Source organism: Hermetia illucens, chromosome 1 (genome assembly GCF_905115235.1).
Source record: "Hermetia illucens chromosome 1, iHerIll2.2.curated.20191125, whole genome shotgun sequence".
NCBI lineage: Eukaryota > Metazoa > Arthropoda > Insecta > Diptera > Stratiomyidae > Hermetia > Hermetia illucens.
The window spans coordinates 217,146,569-217,172,944 of NC_051849.1; the positions used below are offsets into that span (position 1 = coordinate 217,146,569).

A 26,376-nucleotide genomic window follows, 5' to 3' on the forward strand; every position below is an offset into this window, starting at 1 on the left:
TGCAGGCTGATCTCATACTCAATGATAATTTACTTGATTACTTTGTCTCATGTGGGGAATTAACCTCCATATTTAGACGGATGAACAATAAGAGATCATCCGGTGTAGATGGCATTCCCAACATAGTTCTCAGGCATTTATTGAACATTACCATTTAGAATTGTTGTTTCCTGTTCAAGAAGGAATTGTTCTTCTTCCCAGGACAAAGGAAGAACGCCCAAGTGTTCCAGATGTTAAAGAGAGCGAAGGATTCATCCAGTCCCAAGAGCTACCGGCCAATCAGTTTGCTGCCTAACATCAGAAAGGTGGAACCTCAAGTTTTGGTGATGAAAGCCTTAAACGGGCATATCAAGAGGAAAAAATTATTATCGAATACGCAATTCGGATTTCTATCTGGACTGTCGACAATAGATACAATAACAAAGGTAACAGCTGATATTTGCTGGCCGTTTAACAATGGTCAGCGCTTAAGTGCTTGCCTTATAGACATGAAGAAGGCCTTTGATATCGTCTGGTTGGATGGCCTGATTTTCAGGCTCTTGTAGAACGAGTTTCCCAATCACCTCGTAGCTATGATGTGACAAATGCTTTGTCATCCCAGATGAATTTAATGTTCTGAATGGATTGCAGCAAGGAACAGTGACTGTGCCTACACTTTTTACAGTATTTGCCGGCGAATTACTTAACTTGTTTGAGTTTAATAAACCTCCGAGAAGGCCGTTGGTTGTCTTCGCTGACGATCTGACAGCTTACATGACACATAAGAAGGTAACTGGTAGGCTCACACTGGAATTCACGTTCCTCGACATTGATACCTTACGACTCCAAAGTTTTGCGAAGTCTCCTCTATAATTCTTTAGTTTTCGTCGTAGGGAGCTCTAATTCTGGCAGCGCCTTTTAAGCTGCTTCACTTTCAAGCTCTCCAATTTAAGCATTCCGGCTTACGCAATCCCACCGCTTCCACCAGTTGTTAGATTAGACTCGTATCACTGGATTGCATAGCACTAGACAAGAACCCGTTCTGCAACTTTGATATAAGCCTTTATTTTAGATTAAATTATACAACCATATTGCACAATTAATTATAGATCAATTCCTTCAACTAGTACAATTTGAGGCATATTTATAATAGACGCGACCTATTCTGACTCCATAACTAGACTGACTCCGCGTGGGGACCTCCGGCCCTTTTACACCCCGCTCAACATTCCAGAAAACCCTGCAAATACTTTGCGCCTTTGACAAGATGTCCTTGCTGGCATTAGAATCATCTATCAACAATTACCCTAACTAAAAATTCGCCTTACTGTTATATAATTTTGGTATCCTAGCTAATTGTCATTGCTACGATTTACATTGATGTCCCGCATAATTTTCCCAAAGTGATTTCGCTACAATACAATATTTAATTTGGCTGTCCTTTTCGAAGTGTGCATACCAAATTGGTAACCGTGACGGCTACCGCAAGGCTCGCTCTCTGGACATGGAAAGCTGCGTCACAATTGTACAGCGCTAAAACCCAACGGAGACTTCCGATGTAGTGAAGAAGGATGCTTTCTACGAGCTATTACACAGGAGAGGCTTCCTAAAGGACACTGTGATCGTGATAAGTGGTCTGAATGTCAAGGTGGGCTTCGGTAAAACATGCTCGAACATGTGACGGAGAAGCCGACCATAACGATAATGGTGGGAGGTTTGTGGATTTCTAGGCAGCCTCGACAGTGATGGCACATTGTTCGAGCACAGAGCCTGCTCTAAGATCAGTTGGGTTTCAACTGATCGATACCGCACGAACAATCGGATCAACCTCTTTAGGATCAGCAGTAAATTTAGGGGTCATCTCTTGGATATTCATAGTAAGAAAATTTAGGAATCGTGATTTCTGGCGAGGGCAGCACCGAACTGGATGTTGTCTAACGCATTAACCAGTACTAGATCCGCTTTGTTCAAAATCTGGAAACGCATTTATTTCAACACCAAGATCAAGCTAAGACTACAAGTGTTCTATCTATGTTTCTATATGAGGGTAGCATGTGAAAAATGACCCCCCACTTTTATTCGAAAGCTTTATCCCTTCGTCAACACCTGTTTGAGTCATATCATCGGAGTACCCTGGTCTGATACTATCTCAAACGAAGAATTTAGTCGGCGTACAAACCTGGCACCCGTACCTAACAAATTCGGAAGGCGTAAGTGTCAGTGGATAGGTCACCCATTAAGGAGGAGTGAGAATTGCATTGCTGGCTACATCATACAGTGGAGTTGACTCTCCCAAGGTTTGGTCGCCCCGGGCGCGGTTGGTACAGAACAGTGCAGAAAGAGTGCAGGTATCTCAGTCCTGCGGGGGAGCTGATGCGCATTTTAGGTAACAGCCAACGATGACTCGTAGGTGTGATTGACGTGCTATATCCCACGAAAGGGTAATTGGTAGAGGTTGTGCAGATATATGACTTTTTTATTTTGATTAAGTTACTAATAGACGTCATTCAACAGTGAATGAAGATATTTTATTTCGATGCGAGCGACGTATACTTTAAGTTTTTATGAATACCTTACCTTGACTGAGGGGTTCATGACAAATGCCAATCTATGTGGCATTTTGTCTAATATCGCAGCGGAAGCTATGATAATTCCGAATATGACAAAACTGATGATACTGGGCTAGCAGTCTTTGTTCGTCGTGTAACAAGAAGCACCCTTAATTATTACAGGAACCTCGGCTTCAAAATCTGGTATATTATATCATGTTTTGAAATACAGAATATTATCAGCATAACTCGCCAAACTAAGCTCATAATTCATACTATATTGCAAAAGCTGAATTTCATTCTTTCTAAATAAGCACTAAATGCTTGATCAAAATAGCGTAAATATTCCAATTAAAAATTTCTGCGAACCAAATTCCGCTGTTCCAAAAATTCAACCACACAAAATCTCAGCAAAAAGATCCTACAATATCAAAGTTTACTCAGATTGTGTATCTAACTGAAAATCTTAAAGACAAAATACCAAGAAACCAGCAAAAAGTATTACCGCAGTAGGAATCCCCGTCGAATATTAGTTCTGGTATCTGGCTAATCCGGAAAAGGAGCCCTGGATATGTTGGGTCGTTCCCAGTCACCAATCGGTCACTTGGAATGGGAGCTCGAAAAACTAAAATGGCTGAAACAGAATAGCAACAACATTTTCCTCGTTACAAAGAGCATAGATACAGATATTCTAGAGTTCTAAAAATAGTATCTCGAAGCTATGGAGATAGTCATACAAATAAGCATTCAGTCCGCATACACTCTCATAGCATGTTATCAGTTATCCTTGAAGCGGATTAAAACTGGGGCGGCCTCCACCTTTACAATGTTCTGATTGGCTAGAATTCGCCTAACGTCAGCTCATTTACATGTGTATGGACTCCAACGAATGATACAGTTACGAATTCCTCACAATGTTCCTTTTTCGAGTCGAATGTAGAGATTTACAAGTCCTGCGCAGTCCAGCTCCATCCTTGAAAGGCTTTTCACCACTCTATGCCAGCCAGTGGGGAGGGTTGTGGAGCATACTATCCCAGAATGATGAAAAAGGAGGACAAGACTTCAGTTTTCTCAATTTCCCGGCCTGAAATACAGATTCAGGCAGGTCGTCGAGCTGTTTAAGTGAATCGACCGAGGAAGAAAAGTCCTTGCCGTCGCAAGAGTATAGTTAAGCGAGTGCTGTTTCGGTGAGCGAGAAAAAGAAGTGACGAACCTCTGCTTGAGGATACAAAAACAGTGGCGTAATATTAACAATAACAACAACAACATACATTCAATCTGAGGAATATATTATTAAGCTCTGCAGGATTCCATGGACAAACCACCCCACTTTCTTCGGGGAGGCAAGTGCGGTGTGACATTGATGCAAACAATGTAGTGCAGTGCAGTGTTACCTTCACACATTTGCGTTCCCAGCAATTGCAACTGAACTCTCACACTGATACCTTTAGCCCACGTTGTGATGGATTCTATATGTACTACACATCCCCTCCAATTTATCACTTTTGTGCAGAATGTTTCATACAAGATTCATCTGTAACGAACGTATCTACAGAGTTTTTTCTTTTCTAGCTAAAAATAAAAAATATCAGTGGGTGTGCGTTTATTACATTTGAGACGTGTGTGAGGCGGTTTATTAATTTTACAATATTGGCCCGGCGCTACTGACGAAAACCTGGCCCAACCAGACCCTCCTCAGACAGAGTTCGACTTTGGACCTAGTGAAAACTCTGTCTGAATGGTGGTGTTCGTGATCAAACTTTTCCATCAGTATTTTCATTTTTAAGTTTTATTATTAGTTTTATTTTATTTAATATTGTTAATTTCTTATATTTTTATTTATTAAAAAAATATACAAAACCTTGAAACGGTCCAGGGGTTGTAATATCTTACAAAAGATTAAAAGATAACTGGAAGAAGTAATCCTGCATTGAAAAATAATGTGCAACGTCTAGTGGAATTATAAAAAAATATAGTAAATAATAATCTAGCGGAAATTAGTGAAAAGTGTTAATTCATCTGAGGTTAGTGCACAGATAAACTATTTGGATTATATCACGGAATCCATACCAACTGCATTTACAGTAAGTATTCTACCTTTGAAGATTGACTGTGTCTACCCTTATGAAATTTCACTTCAGAAGTTCTAGTTCTGGAAAACATTGATTGTTTCAGGAATAGATGTATCTTGAATCATTGATTTAGAAGGCTACATTTGCGTATTGATATAAAATCAAATTTCAAAAGTTTGAATTAAAATTTAAAAGGAAAAAAAAATAATTAATTAAAATTAATTAATTAATTAAAAATTAAAAAATTTTAAAATAAACAAACAGAAAACCTTAGATTTTGAACGATTTTATGATTTTATCTTTTGTCACGATTTTTGGTTCTATGACTATCCATTGGAATATCATATTCACAATTCACCTTTCCTTGCCTTGGAAAGTGCAGTTTAACCTACTCAAACTTCTATTGGCAATGGGACGATTTTCACCAAACTTTCCAGTATTGTGCGCTTCATTGTTTGAAGAGGAATCAACAGCCAATTTCTGTATAAATTTAAAAATGTTTAAATGTTTTAATGTTTTGTGTAAAAGCAAACCTAAAACAAAAATCAGAAAAAAAAGGAAAATCAGTTTACTGTCTGTCTATCTGTCTATCACACACATATTTGTCTGAAACACCCACATTTACTGGCCGTTTCCTTTTGCTTTACTAAAAATCTTACATATTTTGCAAATATGGATATTTCTGCAACTATTTATCGCCTTCCTTTACGCTGGGGTTATGCTTAGTAAAACAGAAGGAAACGGTCTAGTGTTTTGATATTTAAGGAGGGTCTCCATACAAGCGAGGAGGAGGCGGGTTTCTTTTTCTCTGAAGGAATCCATGTCAAATGATTTTAGAATTGCCATAAGTTGCAAAATATGGAAAATAGTTATTTTCATCGAATCCTCTCCGTTTATGGGAGACTTTTTAGCCAGAAAAATAAGATCGATCTTATTCGTGTCCGATTGATAGAATGTTCGCGTAATAGAAATCTGAAATATTGCAAATCTCATGGAGCTAAGCCGGAGGATTCAAAACTCTTCATTTATCAGCGAAGCTCAATTACTAAGCAGTCCACTTGGAGAAGATTCAACTTATAAATTTCAATAATAAATTGAATCATCGAATAATGCTTTTTAAGGTTTTGTGAAAAAAAAACCCTATTAAAATCGATTCACTGTCTGTCTGTCACACGCACTTTTCTCCGAAACGGCTAAACAAATCTGAACGAAATGGCTGGGAGCTATGAAATCCAATGCATACCGCGAGTGACATAAATTTAGTTGGAGTTTAAAGGAGGGCTCCCCATACATGAAAAGGGAGTTTTAAAAGTTTTTTTTCACCACATATTGGCGTGTGATACCAAATGGAAGGTCTCGGTTAGTACTTTCCGAAACTGATATTATAATAGTTTCGACATGAATTGTAAAGTGCGCGAGTAAGGAATCAAAATGTACACTTAAAGCGAGACAGGACTCATTTTCGGAAGCCATCCAACCCGAAAATCTGATAAAAATCGGGGTGGTGGATTTAGATGAAATTTAGTCCTCAAAATATATGCCATTTCGATATCTGCTCAAATAAACCTACTAAGGGTAGTTTTTTACCAACTTTTTATCAAATTCACTGAAAACCCCCTTAAGTTCATCCTAGGAATACTATTTTGGCCCAGCATAGAGGACACTATCCTGCATACGCATGCTAAGTTTCATGAAAATCTGGCTATTATTGTCAAAGTTATAGCAGTTCAAACTTATCAATTTGAGCGAATTTCCCGCATCCTAAACCATACAAATAAGATGTTGACGTCATAATTAAGGAGAATAATTGATATTCAAGTATTAAAATTCCATTCATGAAAAATCTACTTCTCCCTAGCCCTTTTTAAGGTTTTGTGTAAAACAAAACCTTTCTAAAGTCGGTTTACTTTCTGTCTGTCTATCACACGCATTTTTCTCGGAGACGGTTGTAGCGATTCACACCAAATTTGGTGGAAAGGTGGGAAATGTGAACGCTCACGCATACATTGAATTACACAATTCAGGATCGAATTAAAGGGGGGGGGTATATATTCAAAAGGAAGGTGTACATTTCTTTTTTCATCAAATATAGTCATGTACCAAATGAAAGGTCTTTCCGATACCATTTGTTGGAAAAGCGGGGAATGCGAGGGATCGAAAATCATCATTTCTTTACCGGACCCGTTCTCAGAAGCCGCCCAACCGAAAGATCTGAAAAAAAAATTAAGAAGCTGCCTAGGCCCCGAAATATCCTCCATGCCGATATCTGGCCAAATAAAGTTAATTACAGTATATAACTGTAATTTTAGTAATTGGCTGCAAAACCCCCTCCTCTTTAGCATCACGACAATGCAGGATATAACATAAGGCATGATCCTACCAAGTTTGGTAGAAATCACGCTATTACTAACAAAATTATAACAGGTCAAAGTTGTCGATTCTTTGAAAGTGGACATTCTCACATAAAGTATGCATATATTTCTCGCCACGTACAAGTGAGGCAAATGCACACTCAAATCTTGTTATAAAAGAAATACACAAAACCTTTCATACCTGAAGCGTCCAGCTTTCCGCTTCCCAGAATTTTTATAATTAATGACATTTATCTCATCGTAGGACGTTAATTGAGTGCACGTCACATACTGGCCGGTGACAATTGGCACAGTTTTTACGAGTCTTTCACAGTCTTTTATTGGCTCGGTTTTATCTTTTGGAACCACTGGACCAGAATTTATTTCGACTGTTTCTGCTAGTGCATGATCTAAAATACTTTCAACAGCAATCTCTGTTGAGAAGTGGTGGAATTTACTGCTCCAAAAATGGAAAAAAATTCAACAAAGACCCTAATGGGTGATCTTTACTAATTTCAATCATCATCATCAACGGCGCAACAACCGGTATCCGGTCTAGGCCTGCCTTAATAAGAAACTCCAGACATCCCAGCCCCCCCATCCAGTCCACCAATTCTATATTCCTAAAAGCTGTCTAGCGTCTTGACCTAGGCCATCGCTCCATCTCAGATAGAGTCTGCCTCGTCTTCTTTTTCTACCATAGATATTGCCCTTATAAACTTTCCGGGCTGGATCATCCTCATCCATACGGATTAAGTGACCCGCCCACCGCAACCTATTGAGCCGGATTTTATCCACAACCGGACGGTCATGGGATCGCTCATAGATTTCTCCGTTACGGAATACGGAAAGCTACGGAATCGTCCATCCTCATGTAAGGGGCCAAAGATTCTTTGGAGGATTCTTCTCTCGAACGCAGCCAACAGTTCGCAATTTTTCTTGTTAAGAACGCATATATCCGGTTGGTTTTTGATGCTGACGTTGCCACCATATATTTTGTCTTGCCTTCATTGATGTGCAGCCCCGATTGCCGCCTGCTCGATCTGGATGAAGGCAGTTTGTACATCTCGGGTGGTTCTTCCCATGATGTCGATATCGTCAGCATAGGCCAGTAGTTGGGTGGACTTAAAGAGGATCGTACCTCTTGTATTTACCTCAGCATCACGGATCACTTTCTCGAGGGCCAGGTTAAAGAGGACGCATGATAGGGCATCCCCTTGGCCCAGACCGTTGTTGATGTCGAATGGTCTTGAGAGTGATGCTGTTGCTTTTATCTGGCCTCGCACATTGGTCAGTGTCAGCCTAGTCAGTCTTATTCATTTCGTCGGGATACCGAATTCTCTCATGGCCGTATACAGTTTTACCCTGGCTATGCTATCATAGGCGGCTTTAAAGTCGATGAACAGATGGTGGAACTGTTGTCCATATTCCAACAGTTTTTTCATCGCTTACCGCACAGAGAAAATCTGATCTGTTGCTGATTTGCCTGGAGTGAAGCCTCTTTGGTATGGGCCAATGATGTTCTGGGCGTATGGGGCTATCCGGCCTAGCAAGATAGTGGAGAATATCTTATAGATGGTACTCAGCAACGTGATACCTCTATAATTGCTGCACTGTGTGATATCTCCCTTTTTATGTATGAGACAGATAATGCCTCGTTGACAATCGTCAGGCATTGATTCGCTGTCCCGTACCTTGAGCACAAGTTGATGAACCACTTGGTGTAACTGGTCGCCTCCATATTTAACCAATTCCGCCGTAATTCCATCGGCTCCTGGCGTCTTATGATTTTTTAGCCGATGAATTGCACGGACTGTTTCTGCTAAACTTGGTGGTGGCAGTACTTGTCCGTCGTCTTCAGTTGGCGGGACCTCCAACTCGCCGATGTTCTGGTTGTTCAGTAGTTCATCAAAGTACTCAACCCATCGCTCCAATATGCCCATTCTGTCGGAAATCGGATTTCCCTCTTTGTCTCGGCAGGATGACCATCGAGGTGTATAAGGCTTCATCCTGCTGACTTGTTGATAAAACTTGCGCGCCTGGTGCGGTTTCTCCCTGTGCTTTTCTAGTTCGCAAACTTGTTGGTTCTCCCAGGCTTCCTTTTTTCGTCTGTAAAGTCGCTGCTCCGCTCGACGTAGTTCGTGATAAGTCTCTGTGCGTGCCTGCGTTCTTTGAGAATGCAACATTACTCGGTATGCTGCATTCTTCCGTTCCGTTGTTAGCTTACATCCATCGTCAAACCAGCCCTTCCGACTCCTTTTTCGGCTGGAGCCAAGTATGTTTGTGGCCGTATCCATGATAAGGTTCTTCAGGTGATTGTGAAGATCATTTGTTGATGCTTCATCTCCAGGTCCTCTGTTGACTGCGGTTATTGCGGCATCCATTTCCCTCTTATAGGTGTCGCGGAGGGTTGTGTTGTGGATGGCTTCAGTATTCACTCTCACCTGATTGTCCGAGGGGATTCTAGGTGGTATTGTTATTCGAGTTCGGAGCACCATGCCAACGAGATAGTGATCCGAGTCTATATTGGCCCCCCTATATGTTCTGACCTTCATCAAAGCTGAGAGGTGGCGGCGTTCGATCAACACGTGGTCAATTTGGTTGAAAGTGTTCCCGTCTGGAGAGGCGCATGTATGTTTGTGGACCGCTTTCCGCGCAGACCAGGTACTTCCAACAACCATTTCGTGTGACCCTGCTAATTGAATAGTCCGCAGTCCGTTATCATTTGTGTTTTCGTGTAAGCTATGGGAGCCAACGTATCGCCTGAATACGGGCTCCTTCCCTACTTGGCTGTTAAAACCCCGAAGTATGATTTTGATGTCATATCTGGGACAGGCTTCGAGGGTTCGTTCTACTGCCTCGTAGAAGGTATCCTTCTCCGACTCTGCAGTCTCCTCTGTAGGGGCGTGAACGTTTATGAGGCTTATATTTCTAAACTTACCTCGCAAATACAGTGTGCATAGCCGTTCGCTTATGTTTTCAAAGCCGATAATAGCAGGTTTCTTTTTTTGGCTGACTAAGAAACCTACTCCGAGCACATGGTTTACTGGGTGACCGCTATAATATATGGTGTAGTGGTTCTTCTCCAGGAAACCGGTCCCTGTCCATCGCATCTCTTGCAACGGATATCCCATATAATTTTGTCAGTCCAGCGGCCTTTTTCTGGCTCGTCCCACTTCTTTTGCCATTCCGCGACAGTTTCAGTTTGTGCGAACTGTCGCCGACGGGCAGGAGATTCTCCGGTGAGAAACGTTCGATCGTAAAGTCGTTGTATTTCTTTCGCCAGAATATCAATCGGGACCATTCCTGCTACCACGCAAGCTGCTTCATTGGATATTGTTCTGTAAGCGCAACATGTTTGGAGTATACCTATGCCATACGCAGCTCCAATCTTTCTCTTATTTGCTATATTTTTCAGTGCTTTTGTCCATACTGGGGTTGCATACAGTAGGATCGAACTGGCCACCTCTGAAATAAGGAGTCAACGGCTCCGCCTTGGGCCACCTATATTTGGTAGCATTCTCGCAACCAGCGTCCCCATGTTGTATGCCTTGGCTGCTGCACCCTCCACATGCAATCTGAAGTTTAACCTCTGGTCAATCATTACGCCTAAGTACTTAAGCGCAGGCTTGGAATGAATTGTTTGGGTTCCAACTTTGATTTTCATGGAAGTGCACTTTCTCCCCTTAGTAATAAGTACTACTTCCGTCTTATGTTCTGCGAGCTGTAGACCAGCATTCTCTAACCAAGACTTGATCTCATAGACTGCTTCATTTGAATAAAGCTCGACTTCTTCGAGAAGGCGTGCAACAACCGTCAGACCAATATCGTCCGCGAAACTAATGGAGGCACACCAGTAGGAAAGTCTAGCGTCAGTACTTCGATATACATAATAATCTACGAAAGTGGCCCTAGGACAGACCCTTGTGTAACTCCGCATGTCGTTCGGTATAATTTCATTCCTTCATCTGATTCGCAGCACAGAATCCTATTGGTTAGAAAGTCGGCAACAATGCGCACCAGGTACTTCGCCACGCCTAAGTTGACTAGGGACTCAAGTATCTTGCTCCATCTAACGAAACTGAAGGCGTTCTTCACATCGAGTGTAATCACTGCACAACATTTGCCCTCGTCAAGTGCAGTCTTAGGTGTGTTAGCTACTAAGACAACTGTATTCGTTGTAGACCTCCTCTTTCGAAAACCGAACTGATTTTCGGAGAGACCGCCATCCCTTTCGGCAATTGGAAGTAATCTGTTATAGATTACTTCTTCAAATAGTTTGCCAGTATTATTCAGAAGGCATATCGGCCTGTAGGACCAAGCTTCCCCCAAAGGTTTGCTTTGCTTGGGGGCTAGTGTTAATTTCTGCTTCTTCCATTGTGTAGGAAATGCTCATTCTTTGAGGCATGTGGTGAACGTCCCAGCAAACATATTTGGAGCTATTTCCATTGCTGCCTTGAAAGCTTTATTGGGGATGCTTTCCAAGCCAGGTACTTTATTTCCAACAATTTTATCCGCAGCTTCAAGGACCTCTTTTTCACTTACCATGGGAACTTCGGCGGTGTGATGATTGGTGGTCGTTGTGTGTACATTCTTCACTGACATACCACTGGATGATTTCCGGTCTTATCCGCGACCCAAACTCCACTGCCTGGAGTTTTGTACTGCTCGCAGATAATAGCAACGTCGATTTTGTTTTCCAATACCGCCTGGGAGAGCAGGTCCTGAGTCGCTTGGTAATTGTTCAGGTTTAACTATATGAACCTCATTTGCGCATAGGGTCGATCGCCTTCCTATACACCGGACATGTGGTGCTGCCTCTAGAACAGACAATTGGGACTTTCTTCGCAGACTTTTGCAGTGTGGACTTATTATCCGCATTCGGACCTATCGTGAAGAGTAGAACATTTTTTCGCCACGTGCCCAAATTCCAAACACCCGAAGCATCTGTTCTGAGTTATCTGCTCTCCTAGTCGGCAGACGACCCTGACAATCCGACCTTTACTGGCAGTGATAGCCCTTTTGGCCGCTTCAAGTCTTAGACTTATGGACGCAGTTTCTGTGCCGCCATATGCCTTCCTTAGCCGTGGAATATTCCCCTCCTGGACCGACTGTATTCCCAGCTGGGATCGTAGCGCTTGACAAATTTCTTCCTTCGTTTGTAATTTCGTCCAAGTCTTTACGCTCAATAACCACGCCATTTTTACTGAGCTTCACTTCTGCTGCCTCACCCAGTGACGACTCGAATTTTTTCTGCAAGTCTTCTGACTTGCTTTCTTCCAGCAATAGGTCGCCCTTCTGCGTTCATCTTATGCAACACTTTCACCTAGCTCTATTAACAAAGTGTCTGTTTTGACCTTGCGCAGAATATCAGCGTACGTGATTTTACTTTTTTTGTTATTATTAGCGCATCGGGCCGGCTTCTCTTCTGCAGCTTTTTCTTCTTTTCCACCTTAGTCCAAGTGGAACCTTGATTGCAGTTACCGACTTTCGCCGTAGGGTGTGGTAGTCTTTTGTGAATTTGCCGTGGAGGTGTTTTCTCCATTTTGTGTTTTCGGCTGCGTCGAGAAGATTCCGCTACCCCATTAGACTTTCACAGTCTTTTACGGAGCTCCGGAGTTCCCTTTTGGGCCCAGTATACGTTGTGCATCCTTAATAGTGAAGGGGCTGCCCTTAGATGGGAGTAATCTAGGCGTTGACTGCAGTACTGTAGTTTCTCCCTGTTCCTTACCTTCACTACTTTCTTTTAGTCCCTTTCGTACTTCAAGATACGCAGCTCCAATAACACGTACCTGGTCTTTGATTGCGTGTCCTTCTACCTGTCTGTCTTTTTTTTTCATCGTTGGAAGGTGGAAAGATTCAAAACCTACTGCTGGCTCGTTCCATGCAGTTATGTGAGACTCCTACTCACTAAAACCACCCCCTTCTTCTTCCAATCTCCACACGGGACTGCTGCATCGCGGGGTTGGATCAGTTCTTAACTGCGGTTCATGATTGTTCTCTCCCTTTCTTGCGTTCTTCGCAGTTCTTCATACTTTAGCTGTTGAAGTTAGAAAGAGATGGATTCTTTGGTGGTTATTGGTCATACAAAGTCCATCTGTTGTTTTACGGAGGAATTCCCTTACTATCAAAAACATTTGCAATTTGGACTTACATACATAACGAGTAGAGAGATAGGGAACAAAATAATTCCCTCGGAATCTTAATGCGTCCAGAATACCCTCTCATCATCTTGTCCCATTCCTACTATTTCTAGGGGTTACTTCATTAATCTGGTCAATAATTAATTTCTGATCGTATTGAATAGTTTTGCGATGTTTGGTTATATTTTGTTCTTCGATGCTCGGTAAAGATATTCAGAACGAAAAACATCTATTTAGAGGTATTTGGCCATTCGAGACCCAGTTCCTGATGCTAAAATTTTCAGGAGCAAGTTAGACGGTGACCTCTTTGTAAAGGGAGATGACTTTCTTGCTGTCGTTTGTTCCTGGTGCTCAGAGGTGGCGGCGAGCAGGATGGGGCGGAAACCCTATCGGCCAAACCAAAACCAAGTGGCCGAGGAGAACCTCTATAGTGGTGGCACCGGGAGACGCTGTAATCACTTTGGTTTGCCGGCCGTGATTCAGTAGGCGAATGCTCCAAAGGCCTAATCAGGACGATCAGACCCGAGTCTGCGCGGGGACTCATCTGAAGTGGCAAATTGGTCACGAAACCCTACCAGGGGTATACTGGTACCATGGGAACCGGGAAAGCCTCTGGACTCACATACTTCGGGTGAACTCCTGTTGTATGTGAGGACAGCTCGGTTATTTGCGGTTGGCCCCCCTAGTGGGAGTTTCATGGTGGTTGTGGTTGTGCTCAAGGGAGAAGAGACCTCCGGGCCTCGACGTGGTGTTGCGTATCAACACGGGTGCCGTACTCCATAGTTCGGTAGAGATTTAGATAATTCTTGCATCCACCAGTATGAATGCTAAGCCATGCACTTGGTATAGACTGGTACCGTTGTTGCTTGTCTCAGCGGGGCTCTGATTGTGGTCACAAAATCAATCCGTATCTGAAGAGGACCGTAGGATTAAGTCTCACGACAGGTGCCTACGTAAAACACTATGGGCTTCACTGTCGTTTGTTCCTGTGAGCAGATCGTCCACGGACTCTTAAGGGTTCCTGATTCAGTGACCTGTAATACCACAACATTGTTGGACTCTCCCCACTCTCTGAAATGCTTCATGTTCTCAGGGAACGGGCCTATTCACATTTGGGCTCTCCCATCATCCTAAACTCATAGCCCAGCTTAAGATCGATTTCGATTTTGTTCTTGCTCTCCTGTATTTATTTATTGAATGATAATGGCATCTATTTTTTGAATGGTAACGAAACATTAATAATTAATTAGTTTTGTGGTTTCCAGCATACATATTATTTTGGGAACGAAGTGGTTCCGTCTTTAGAGAGGGACGCACTGAAGAAGGAATCAATAAACTACATGAGTGAAGATGAAGCCTTTAGGGAGCCTAGGAACGACATTGGACTCAAGTGCCATATTCTTCTATGGCGACGAGGCAATGAAATAAATACAATAAACAAAAAAAATCGTGCGTAACATCAATATACATAGCGTCTTTTTTCAATGACCCTAGTATCGCCTAAATGGGGAAACTCTCCCCCCGGTCTTCCGGGAAAGCCTACACAACTCCTCCTCTACTATTTTGCGCCATGATTTTCTCTGACGACCCACTCGCCGATCATTCTGGGATAATGGATTCCATTACCTGGCATATTCACCTGCCCACTGCCACTTCTGCCTTCCAATTAGCACGTATATCGGCCCCTGAAGGACGCAGGCAGGTGCCAACGAAAGTCTGGACCTTTCAAATAAGAGTAATTGTCACTTTCCATGCCTTGCTCCCATATAACAGCACAAAGAGAAGATTGGCGTGGATCGATCTAAACTTGACATCTAGGTTGATGTATCTGCAATTTTAGTCGAAAAAACGAAACGGATGTGGAAAGTCTTCCAAAAATCGGTGAAGGGTAGGTGAAGCGGAGATCTGACTTTGCAACAAAATAATTCGAAGAAACGACGACGTGGCCAATAACTTCATTACCGTCAAAGAAAAAGACGCTTTTGACGGTGGCTCCATGCTCATCTACAGCGAACAGTTTTGAGCTCCTTGGATCCAGGCTCCACCACGGAGGGTAGGACGATATCAGTGCCATTGGCGACTCCTTCCTATTGAGACAACGGTCCACTAAGCCACGCTTTTCTATCACATTTTCCAACGAAACATTATCTAAGGCCACCTACATGATCATCAACGGTATCCGTTTTAGGCCTGCTTTAATAAGAAGCTTCAGAGATCCCCGTTTTGCGCCGAGGTATACCAATTTGATATTCTTATTTCCGCCACTTTATAAAGGGTTCCAGTGCGTGGTTTTTAATCTAAGATTTGATCGTCCGTATAGCCTCATTCCTGCTGTCAGAAGTCGACGGAGATTATATTTAATAAATATTTTGACTTTTGTGCCGTGATGAGCGCTTCGATAATATGGTTCCATCTGGCAAAATTGAACGCATTCTTGATGCCGAGAGTCACCAGTGCGCAGTATTTCCCTTCGTCGTAGGTTTTGCTGGGTAGCTCAAAAACCAGTTTGGTGGCATCAACCGCTGACCGAGCCTTTCGGAAGCCAAACCACCTATTTGGTTATTTAACCACCACTATTAATTATTGGATGTAGCCGGTTATAGATCGAGAACCTTGCTTATCGTATTCAGATGACAGATAGGTATATAAGATGTTGGTCTACCTATCGGCTCAGTTGTCTTTGGGATCAATACAAGCTTTTGTATTTTCCACTCAGTGGGGAAGGACTCTTCTTTTGGGCAATCTGTAACCACTGTGCGAACATGCTTGGTGCCATTCTCATTGCCAGTTTCAGCGCCTTATTGGGGATTCGATCAATACCACTCTCGGACCCTTTTCACTGAGTCCAGGACTCCATCTGTCTACGATCCGCATTGGTATCATTCGGAAGCTAGCTGCAGGATGTTTGGGAAACAATGTCGAAATTAGCTTCCAAAATAAACTAGGGCACATAATAGGAGAGGACCTTTCGCCTTTTATTGCCGACAAAACCGACTTGTACGCTCATCTCGCCATGGATCAGAGTCCCCCTTGTCACAGTGTCGCTTGAAGCAATAATTTTTACTTTCCGTGATGGCCCATTGCAACCTTTTTACGTGCCTGCTTATATTCAAAGGTCAAAGGGTAGTATAGGTCCCGGGGCGAAACGTGGATTGGTACCCACGATGGAGCATAAAACCTGGGAAATGCCTGCTGAACCAACACCAACAGCTCTACTACCAAACCCTATCTCCACCTCCACGTGGTGACCGCTGGGAGCTCTTTCTTGACGAAAAGCTGCAGAAGGAGAAGGATGAAGGCGAGTCTCCCGCACCTAAAAACGGGACAAATCGTACCAACTGGTCCTCCAGGTTGGGGGTTGGGTGGGGCTGACAACCCTACACGGAAAACAACCTGTTACGAAGCCACAACAGGAGGCTCGGATAGGACGGATTTTAAAGCGACGGACCCGGCAACGACAAAGGAACAAGGATTTGCGCATCTTCTCATGGAACGTGCGCTCCCTGTACAGAGATGAAGCTGATAAGCAGCTAGCCGATACCCTGTCCCAATATAGGGCTGATGTAACAGCGTTGCAAGAGATGCGATGGACACGGACCGGTTTCCTGGAGAAGAGCCACTACACCATATATTATAGCGGTCATCCAGTAAACCATGTGCTCGGAGTAGGTTTCTTAGTCAGCCAAAAGATGAAACCTGCTGTTATCGGCTTTGAAAGTATAAGCGAACGGCTATGCACTCTGCGCTTGCGAGGCAAGTTTAGAAATATAAGCTTCATAAACGTTCACGCCCCTACAGAGGACACTGCAGAGTCGGAGAAGGATACCTTCTACGAGGCAGTAGAAAGAACCCTCGAAGCCTGTCCCAGATATGATATCAAAATCATACTTGGGGATTTTAACAGCCAAGTAGGGAAGGAGCCCGTATTCAGGCGATACGTTGGCTCCCATAGCTTACACGAAAAATCAAATGATAACGGACTGCGGACTATTCAATTAGCAGGATCACACGAAATGGTTGTTGGAAGTACCTGGTTTGCGCGGAAGCGGTCCACAAACATACGTGGGCCTCTCCAGAAGGGACCACTTTCAACCAAAATGACCACGTGTTGATCGAACGCCGCCACCTCTCAGCCTTGATGGATGTCAGAACATATAGCGGGGCCAATATAGACTCGGATCACTATCTCGTTGGCATGGTGCTCCGAGCTCGAATAACAATACCACCTAGAATCCCCTCTGACAATCAGGTGAGAGTGAACACTGAAGCCATCCACAACACAACCCTCCGCGACACCTATAAGAGCGAAATGGATGCCGCAATAACCGCAGTCAATAGAGGACCTGGAGATGAAGCATCAACTAATGATCTTCACAACCACCTGAAGAACGTTATCATGGATGCGGCCACAAATATACTTGGCCCCAGCCGCAAAAGGAGTCGGAACGGCTGGTTTGACGATGAATGTAAGCTACCAACGGAACGGAAGAATGCCGCATACCGAGTAATGTTGCATTCTCAAAGAACGCGGGCACGCGCAGAGACTTATCACGAACTCCGTCGAGCGGAAAAGTGACTTCAAAGACGGAAAAAGGAAGCCTGGGAGAACCAACAAGTCTGTGAACTAGAAAAGTACAGGGAGCAACCGCACCAGGCGCGCAAGTTTTGCCAACAAGTCAGCAGGATGAAGCCTTATACACCTCGATGCTCATCCTGCCGAGACAAAGAGGGAAATCTGATTTCCGACAGAATGGGCATATTAGAGCGATGGGTTGAGTACTTTGATGAGCTACTGAACAACCAGAACATCGGCGAGTTGGAGGTCCCGCCAACTGAAGACGACGGACAAATACTGCCACCACCAAGTTTAGGAGAAACAGTCCGTGCAATTCATCGGCTAAAAAATCATAAGTCGCCAGGAGCCGATGGAATTACAGCCGAATTGGTTAAATATGGAGGCGACCAGTTACACCAAGGGGTTCATCAACTTGTGCTCAAGGTATGGGACAGCGAATCAATGCCTGACGATTGGCAGCGAGGCATAATCTGTCTCATACATAAAAAGGGAGATATCACACAGTGCAGCAATTATAGAGGTATCACGTTGCTGAGTACTATCTATAAGATATTCTCCATTATCTTGCTAGGCCGGATAGCCCCATACGCCCAGAACATCATTGGCCCATACCAAAGAGGTTTCACTCCAGGCAAATCAGCAACAGATCAGATTTTCTCTCTGCGGCAGGCGATGGAAAAACTGTTGGAATATGGACAACAGTTGCACCATCTTTTCATCGACTTTAAAGCCGCCTATGATAGCATAGCCAGGGTAAAACTGTACACGGCCATGAGAGAATTCGGTATCCCGACGAAATTAATAAGACTGACTAGGCTGGCCCTGACCAATGTGCGAGGCCAGATAAAAGCAGCAGGATCACTCTCAAGACCATTCGATATCAACAACGGTCTACGACAAGGGGATGCGCTATCATGCGTCCTCTTTAACCTGGCCCTCGAGAAGGTGATCCGTGATGCTGAGGTGAATGCAAGAGGTACGATCCTCTTCAAGTCCACATAACTACTGGCCTATGCTGACGATATCGACATCATGGGAAGAACCACCCGAGACGTTCAAACTGCCTTCATCCAGATCGAGCAGGCGGCGCGAGATCTTGGGCTGCACATCAATGAAGGCAAGACAAAATATATGGTGGCAACGTCAGCACCGAAGACGAATCTACCAACAACATCAAACTGCACTCGTCAAACACAAACAAGAAGAAGAATAAGGATAGGAGAATACAACTTTGAAACCGTTGACAATTTCTCCTATCTAGGGTCGAAAATCACAACCGATAACAGCTACGATGATGAAATCCGCGCACGGTTGTTGTCAGCCAACAGAGCCTATTTCAGCTTACAAAGACTGTTCCGCTCGAAACGTCTGACCATAGGGTCAAAGCTCTTACTGTACAAGACTATGATCTTGCCAGTCCTCATGTATTCCTCGGAAACTTGGGTTCTTAGCAAGAAAAATTGCGAACTCTTGGCCGCGTTCGAGAGAAGAATCCTCTGAAGAATTTTTGGCCCCCTACATGAGGATGGACGATTCCGTAGCCTACACAATGACGAAATCTATGAGCGATACCATGACCGTCCGGTTGTGGATAAAATCCGGCTCAATAGGTTACGGTGGGCGGGTCACTTAATCCGTATGGATGAAGATGATCCCACCCGGAAAGTCTATAAGGGCAATATCTATAGTAGGAAAAGAAGACGAGGCAGACCCTGCCTAAGATGGAGCGATGGCGTAGGCCAGGACGCCAGACAGCTTTTAGGGATATCGAATTGGTTGACCTCGGCGCAAAACCGGGATGTCTGGAGTTCCTTATTAAGGCAGGCCTAGACCGGATACCGATTGTTGCGTCGTTGATGATGATGATGCTTATATTCAAGGTAGCTTTGTTCATAGTCTGGCGTGGCGTGTTTCTTCGTCGTTGACCCCGCCTTCAGGCATTTGGTACAACATTTCGCTATTTCAGCGTCCCACGAGCAGTTAGAGTTGCGGTTCTGAAAGTGTGAACGTCCTGGGATGAAAGCGTCACATGCTCGGTATATCTGTTCGGATAGTTGCGATGCTTTTCTTAGGTTCCAGTAAACTCAGTGTCCACTGCGATACCTCCAGAAATGTATCCCCATCAAGTGCTCTTGATGACCAACCTGTTTCTGGTTTCTTCAGGTGAAGATTTATTGTTCTGGGTCCCTTATCAATAGTAATATATGTCGTTTAGTGGTCGCTATAAGTATATTCTTTGCAAACATGCCAGTGGAGACCCCATCCACGACGAAGACCCACAATGGAGGCTAGCTCTCCGCGCTGAAAAGTGTTTACGCTTCCGATGTTGGCCAGGGCGACGTTTAGGTAGGAGGAAATCTCAAGTAGGATTTTTCCCCTTTCATTTGTTTCCCGGCTTTCCCACTCCATTGCCCAAAAGTTGAAGTCGACTGCAATAATTTTATGGTTGCGATCTTCGGCGTTTCTCGCTAGTCTACTCGTATCTAGCATGCTGCAATACTCTGATATTTTCATGCTTAGAGCGGCATAACAGCTGCAAATGTAGTGGTCATCGATTTTGACCCTCCCACATTATGTTAGCGATGCTTCATCGCTTGCTGCAAGACTCGATTACCACAAATCCACCCCGCAGCGTTCGCACTTAAGTCTGCTTCCCAAACGCGTGGAGACCTTTGCATTGTTCGCAGACAATAGCAACATCGATTTCCTTTTCATACACTTTCCCATTTACGTAGGGTACATAAAGCGATCCTGTAGGCTGAACACCTGGTTCTATCCGTTATGTGGTTCTAATCGCGATCTTTAATTTTCCTGTATAAAAGACAGCGAGGACTGTTAGGCCAGTCCTGCGCCTGTCTGGCTGTCTGTCACACGCAGTTTTCTCAGAAACGGCTATAGCAATTGATACCAGATTCCGAGGAAAGGTGGGAACTGCGAACGCTTACGCATACAGTAGGCTACATCATTCTACGTCCAATTTTAGAGGAGGGGGGGGGGGGGGGGGGGGGGTTCCATACATGCAGAAGATCTGTATACATTTTTTTCACCAAATATAGTCTTGTGGGGTATCAAATCACAGGTCTCGGTTAGTACTTTCCGAAACCGGTCTTAATTTTGACATTTGTTGGGGTCAGGGTTAGTTAGGCTTATTTAGTCTTATCAATTTAGTCAGGATACGGAATTGATTGGCTGACCTACACCTTGTGAAACCTCATATCGTCTATCTTTGTATAAATTTGCTTCTAGCCGAGAACATGGAGGTTTGCAGACCAACAACAGAGGAAGAAAGTTTATTTCAAATTGGTCCGGCCCGCCATCAAGTGGATGGCACACTCAGGGCTCCGGCAAATCCTTAAACAACATTTACATGATTTTTCGAGTATTCAATTCCTTTCGGGTCCAACCGTGTCAGAGATAAAAGGTTTTAGTTATTAATACCATTAGGTCATCAAATTTATTGCATTGCTGGGAATATCCTTTCAGATAAAAAAAATTATGCCTACTTTTCTCTTTCCGCCATCGATAGTCTAATCTAATTTTTCTAATCTCATTCATCCAAATTTTCCAGGAAATCTCAACAACAAATTCTAATCACCACACAACCAAACGTCATGATGTCCTTGTAAATGAGCAATTTGGACGGATTAAAACGGCCAGCCCACATCAAATCACCACTGGCTGTTGAAAAATTACTCCAACCCAGTTGGAGTCAGGACATCGAAAGGTGGTTTGGATTACACCCGAACGAACGACTCCCGTCCAAAGCAATCTGAAAGACTCAACACTCCGGAACGAACCAGCAACCCCATCATAACTTCACCATCAAATTCACCACCCCCCGGTGTGCATCCAAATAAGTAACCGAGAAAAATGCGAGGATTAGGGGCGATAAAGGAGCGAGCAGCAGGCGTCTTTGGCGGGTAAGTGTGCGATAATTTCAGTCCGTGCATGACACCCAGAGTTTTAGAATTGTAAAATTTAATTTTATGGTCCACTGGCGCCCCGGCTAGCGATAGCCATTCACGGGGCCCAATCTCACATAATCTAATCATCTCCTGAAGTTTGCAATTTCCAAAATGAAACGACTCGTGACCAGCCAGCTATGATTTATGAGGAAGCAGTTCTGGATCACAAGGATGAAAAAAATGGTCCTGACCAGGGTCCTGGGGTTCCGTCTCGCTCACATGTTATATACTTATAGATTCCTGTCTCGATTCGTATTGATTCTAATTCATTTGTAATGCAACATGTTCCCAGATCGATTGCCATCTTAAAGTAGCCCATTAAAAACAACTATAAAGTGGGGAGAAATTATCTCCTGTGACCGGAAAGTGAGAACGGCTTTCACGCGGTAACAGGGACCTTTCACTTCATCATAATTGTTCTGATATGCCACTGCAGGGGTGACTGTACCCTTGAACAATGTAAAACATGAAAAATTCCACACACGTAGGGACACGTGCAGCCATAGTGGAAGACGTGGTACATCAGTTTTAGAGTGTTTTAGTGTAATTTCCTGAAGGAGTCTATTAAAATGTCCTAGAAACGTTTTTATTGGAAAATTGTGTTTCAAGGACTGCTGTATGTTAGGACGTCGAGGAGTTGGAAGTGTTGGGTGACTGTGGAGTAACAAATATGCAAGCGTTTTGCATCTTCCATGGCTCCTGAAACAGTGGAACTAAATTCACTTCACACTAGATGCCTTGAAATTGTATTAATCCATCTGAACAGCGCATCCTTTCAGAACGCCATGACTCAGAATATCTATCTCCTTAACTTACTTCCTTCTTCTCCATCCTTCATTTGAATTGTGCAAAACATCAAACAGGATATCATGGAATGAACCCTTGTTTATCAAAAAAAGGGAGAACCACGTGAGGAAGTCAGTCAGGAGAGTGGGGGAAATTCCTTTATTCATTCATCAAATCGACGACTACTCCCAAGTTCACTGTACCGTAAGATGATAAGTGCCTTTCTTTATCATTGCCACGAATTGAATAGAAAATGGTTAGAAAATGAGAAAATGGCTCGTAAAGTGAAGTTGCCTGCCAACGACAAACGCGCCACTTTGCAATGAATATTGCGGCAAGCGTGAACGGCTCCTAAATACGCCGGAAGACGAGAGCCACTTGAACTGAATACCAATGAATTCCTATTTTCCGAGAATATCATAGTGACGGCATCCTTGCGGGGGCTGTTGTTGGTTGTAAGATGCTTAGACTAGTTCTGAAGTTTGGTGGGTATCATATTACAGGACGAAATTATGAAGCTGCAGTTTCGTGTTGAGGGTGTTTGTGAATGGTGTAATTTACGTAGTAAAATTCCATAACTTTCCTAATGGAAACTTTTCGAGTGTGTTGTTTACTACCAAATCTGTTTATATTTCTATTCGAAGGATCTAGACAAAAACGGCTCCTAACAGAATCTTTCCGAACTCCACTCCAGCAGAAACCACAGTCTCAACCAAACACTTACAACCATGTAATCAAGGCAAGGAACTCTAACGAGTATCGTCCCAAATCACTATTTATCGAGAAGAGAAGTTTTCTAACCCATTTTTAAGGTATTACACAAAACCTTATTAAAATCGTTTCAATCGGTTTACTGTCTGCCTGTCTGTCAGTCCGCCTTTCTTTTTATGGATGGAGGTGGAAATCTTGTAATGAACTTGGAGGAAAATAGGAGGATCAGACGATTCTAAGTGACCAGAAAGGACCTAGAGGAAAGAGCTTTCCCAGAAACCTAAAAAATTAGCGAAATTGACAGTGAAGGTCCTTGCGCAAAGATTGAAGCTCCATCAAAGTGCTCGGTTGACACGTTCTTCCACGCCTCTGAGCTAGCCAGGCTCGGCAATGTGGGGGGGGGGGGGCGGGGGGGGGTGGTCCTTTGAGCGGTTTGATCACTCTCACGTGTCATTAATACAAAATTAACGTGTCTATACCGGATTGCAAAATAGACCACAAACAAAGAAATTCGCGACGGCCTAACGACAAAAGCCAGAACACAAGCTAAAACTGCAAAATAAAAAACGACTCGACCTAGCGCATGGATCCGGACCCCTTTCCGAACCCGAGTGCCGCGATCAAGAGGCAAGATCCACGATGGATCGCAGTCCGGGTCATGGCTTCTTTTGCCGCAGATAGTTAATGAGGCGCAGCTCTTGAGGTTCCCTACCATCCTTGGCATCTCCAGGCCATTATTTAGAGGATGTCCCTAATAAGGTTTCGCAGGGGGACCTTCACGGTCAATTTCGCCTACATTTTAGGTTTCTGAGATAGCTCTTGTGAAAAGTTTTCGGTCACTTCGGATGATCGTCTAATCCTCCTATTTCCCTCTAAGTTCATTATAAATGGCGCCCAACGTGGGGCCGAACCCACGACTCTGAGATTAAGACTCTCATGCTCTACCGACTGAGCTAGCCGGGCTAGCACAAAGGCGTTCAAGAACATGTCAACCGAGGATTTTGATGAAGCTTCAGTCTTTGCGGGTCAACCTTCACGGTCAATTTCGCCATCTTTTTAGGTTTCTGAGCTAGCCCTTCCGTCTAGGTCGTTCTCGGTCATTTAGGATGATCGTCTGATCCTCCAATTTCCCTCTAAGTTCATTACAAATAAATATAAAACATAATGTCGGACTGTTTCAAAAGGGTAACTTTCAGGATTAATGTGGAAGACGTTGTCGTAACGCCTACGCAATCACGTACGTCCGATGCAAGAACACCCTCATGACTGGAGCTGGGCACTGGAATTCGACATTTTGGACATACGGGCTTACGAGTGTTCGGGCGCCCGCAACCGAAACAAAACTCTTTGAGATCCTCCTCCTCCCAACAGTTTTCAAACAAATGTCTAATCTGCTGACAATTCCAGCAGACCAAGTCTAAATGACAATCTTGAATCTCACACTGAGGATTTCCTGAGATGTTCTTTATGTCAACACTCTCTTCAGATTCAGCAGAATAGCTACACAATTGGTTAGAGAGCCTGCTTGTGAGACGTTTCTCTAAAATTTCACTCTGCTACACTAACTTACGCAGCTTGTGAACCGTGCTGGCCAGAAAATAGAGAGGTTGCCTCTGAACATCGGGTCGCAGTCCACGACGTAGCAACTCTACCAACTTGTCTTCCATTAAGAAATTTAGCCTATTGGCTAGCAAACGCGCAGCGTTATAGTAGCTGTCGAAATCTTCAGATGGACCTTGCATGGGGTCTCGCATCAATTCAAGGATATCCCAGTCATCTGGAGAATCCTTAAACTGTTGGCGAAGAGCCTCTCGAAAAGAGGTCCATTCGATTCGTCCAACAGACTGGTGGTAGTCCCAGTACCGATCTGCTACTTTGTCTCTGAAAGTGTATACACAGCAGGCCGAAATTTACCCTGTAGGGTTGTGTTGGTCAACACTTCCACGCGAAAGAGAAACTGGTTGATGTGCAAAGTTTTTGATGTGCCATCAAAAACCAAGGCCCAGGATGTCAAAATTGTGTAAACACGATCCGCTGACATGGTATGGTATCTGTCGTCATGTCAGTGAAAGTCCTCGGGTCCGGACCTGTCGTCCAGTCCGTAAAAATCAACATTACGTCTATGATTGTTCCTGTAAAAATTATATCTATTCCATCGTCACGTATGTCCGGATGTCCATGGTCATGTCTGCCAAAATGAAATGCACGAGTTGAAGCAGGCTGATGTTGAGCTGCCTGATGCACTGAGTGCGTGTTCGGGTCCGAGTTTCCGAGAACCATTCCTTCAACCCTTGTAGCGATATATGAAACAACAATCGAGTTGCTCCCCGTCGCAGAGTATGAAATAAAAAAATAAACAAAAAGGATCGCGAGAATTCAATCTTCCTCGTCTGAAGTCAGAGAACAAAGTGAAGATGAATCATTGAGGACGGAATGGCACAGCATGTAGCCGACTACCTCCGTATTCCATCAAGGATTCACCTCAGCCGACACTTCATCCCTACGAAGAAGAAAGAATATTTAGTTTTTTCCAAATTCTGAAACGAAGAGATAGCCGTTTCACATGAAGGTAGGGAAGGACACACCTGAGAAGCTCGGACGGCAATACCTAGACTCGTAGATTCAGAGACATCTGGAAGGCAATCCTAGGTAAACCTACGAGACGTTAAGTCTCAAAGATAAACACAACAAACGACTCGCTCTTATGGTATTCTACCAAGGATAGGGCAGGAAACTTTACGTTACAAGTTGGGAAAGGAAATTGAGGCTTAGGAGCACTTGCTTCCAGGCTAAAAGGCGTCAAACCTAAAACTGGAAATGTGAAGGCAAGTGTACGTGTAGCCTAGCTGGGAACAATGTTGAGATTCTATTCATTCTCTATCCGACACCACCAAACAAAGTTGTGAGCCGGAATAGGCTATCTTCCACTGATTCAGAAAACCTGTAAATGAGAAATTAGGCCTGAATCCTGGAAATGTTGGGCCTCACGTTGGGGGAATAGGAGGATCAGATGATCATCCTAAGTGGCCAAAAACGACCTAGAGGGAAGAGCTATCCCAGAAACCTAAAAAGTTGGCGAAATTGAACGTGATGACATCGCGTCTCGAGGCAGCTTCAAAACAACGTCTATGGCGTCGATCGAAAATCGAAATCCAAATTATCGCTCCCATACTCCATCCTTATATTCAATGATAGGGAACAGTCTATTGCAAGACTGAAGACGAGGCAGACCCTGCCTAAGATG

At 43.8% G+C, this 26,376-nt stretch overlaps 1 protein-coding gene across 3 annotated transcripts in view; it reads left to right on the forward strand.

Moving 5' to 3' along the window:
- Window positions 1–3,633: 3,633 nt before the first annotated feature.
- LOC119646951 (vesicular glutamate transporter 1) overlaps window positions 3,634–26,376 on the forward strand; it is a 68,867-nt gene continuing 46,124 nt past the window's right edge. Inside the window, exons 1-3 of one of the 3 annotated variants that reach the window (XM_038047644.1) lie at window positions 3,634–3,715; window positions 4,405–4,612; window positions 21,239–21,590. In XM_038047644.1, the coding sequence (XP_037903572.1) occupies window positions 21,541–21,590 (50 nt within the window). In that variant the 5' untranslated portion in view covers window positions 3,634–3,715; window positions 4,405–4,612; window positions 21,239–21,540. Of the gene's footprint in view, window positions 3,716–4,166; window positions 4,613–21,238; window positions 21,591–26,376 lie in introns of those variants that run through there. The other 2 variants (XM_038047645.1, XM_038047647.1) reach the window with 2 other exon arrangements.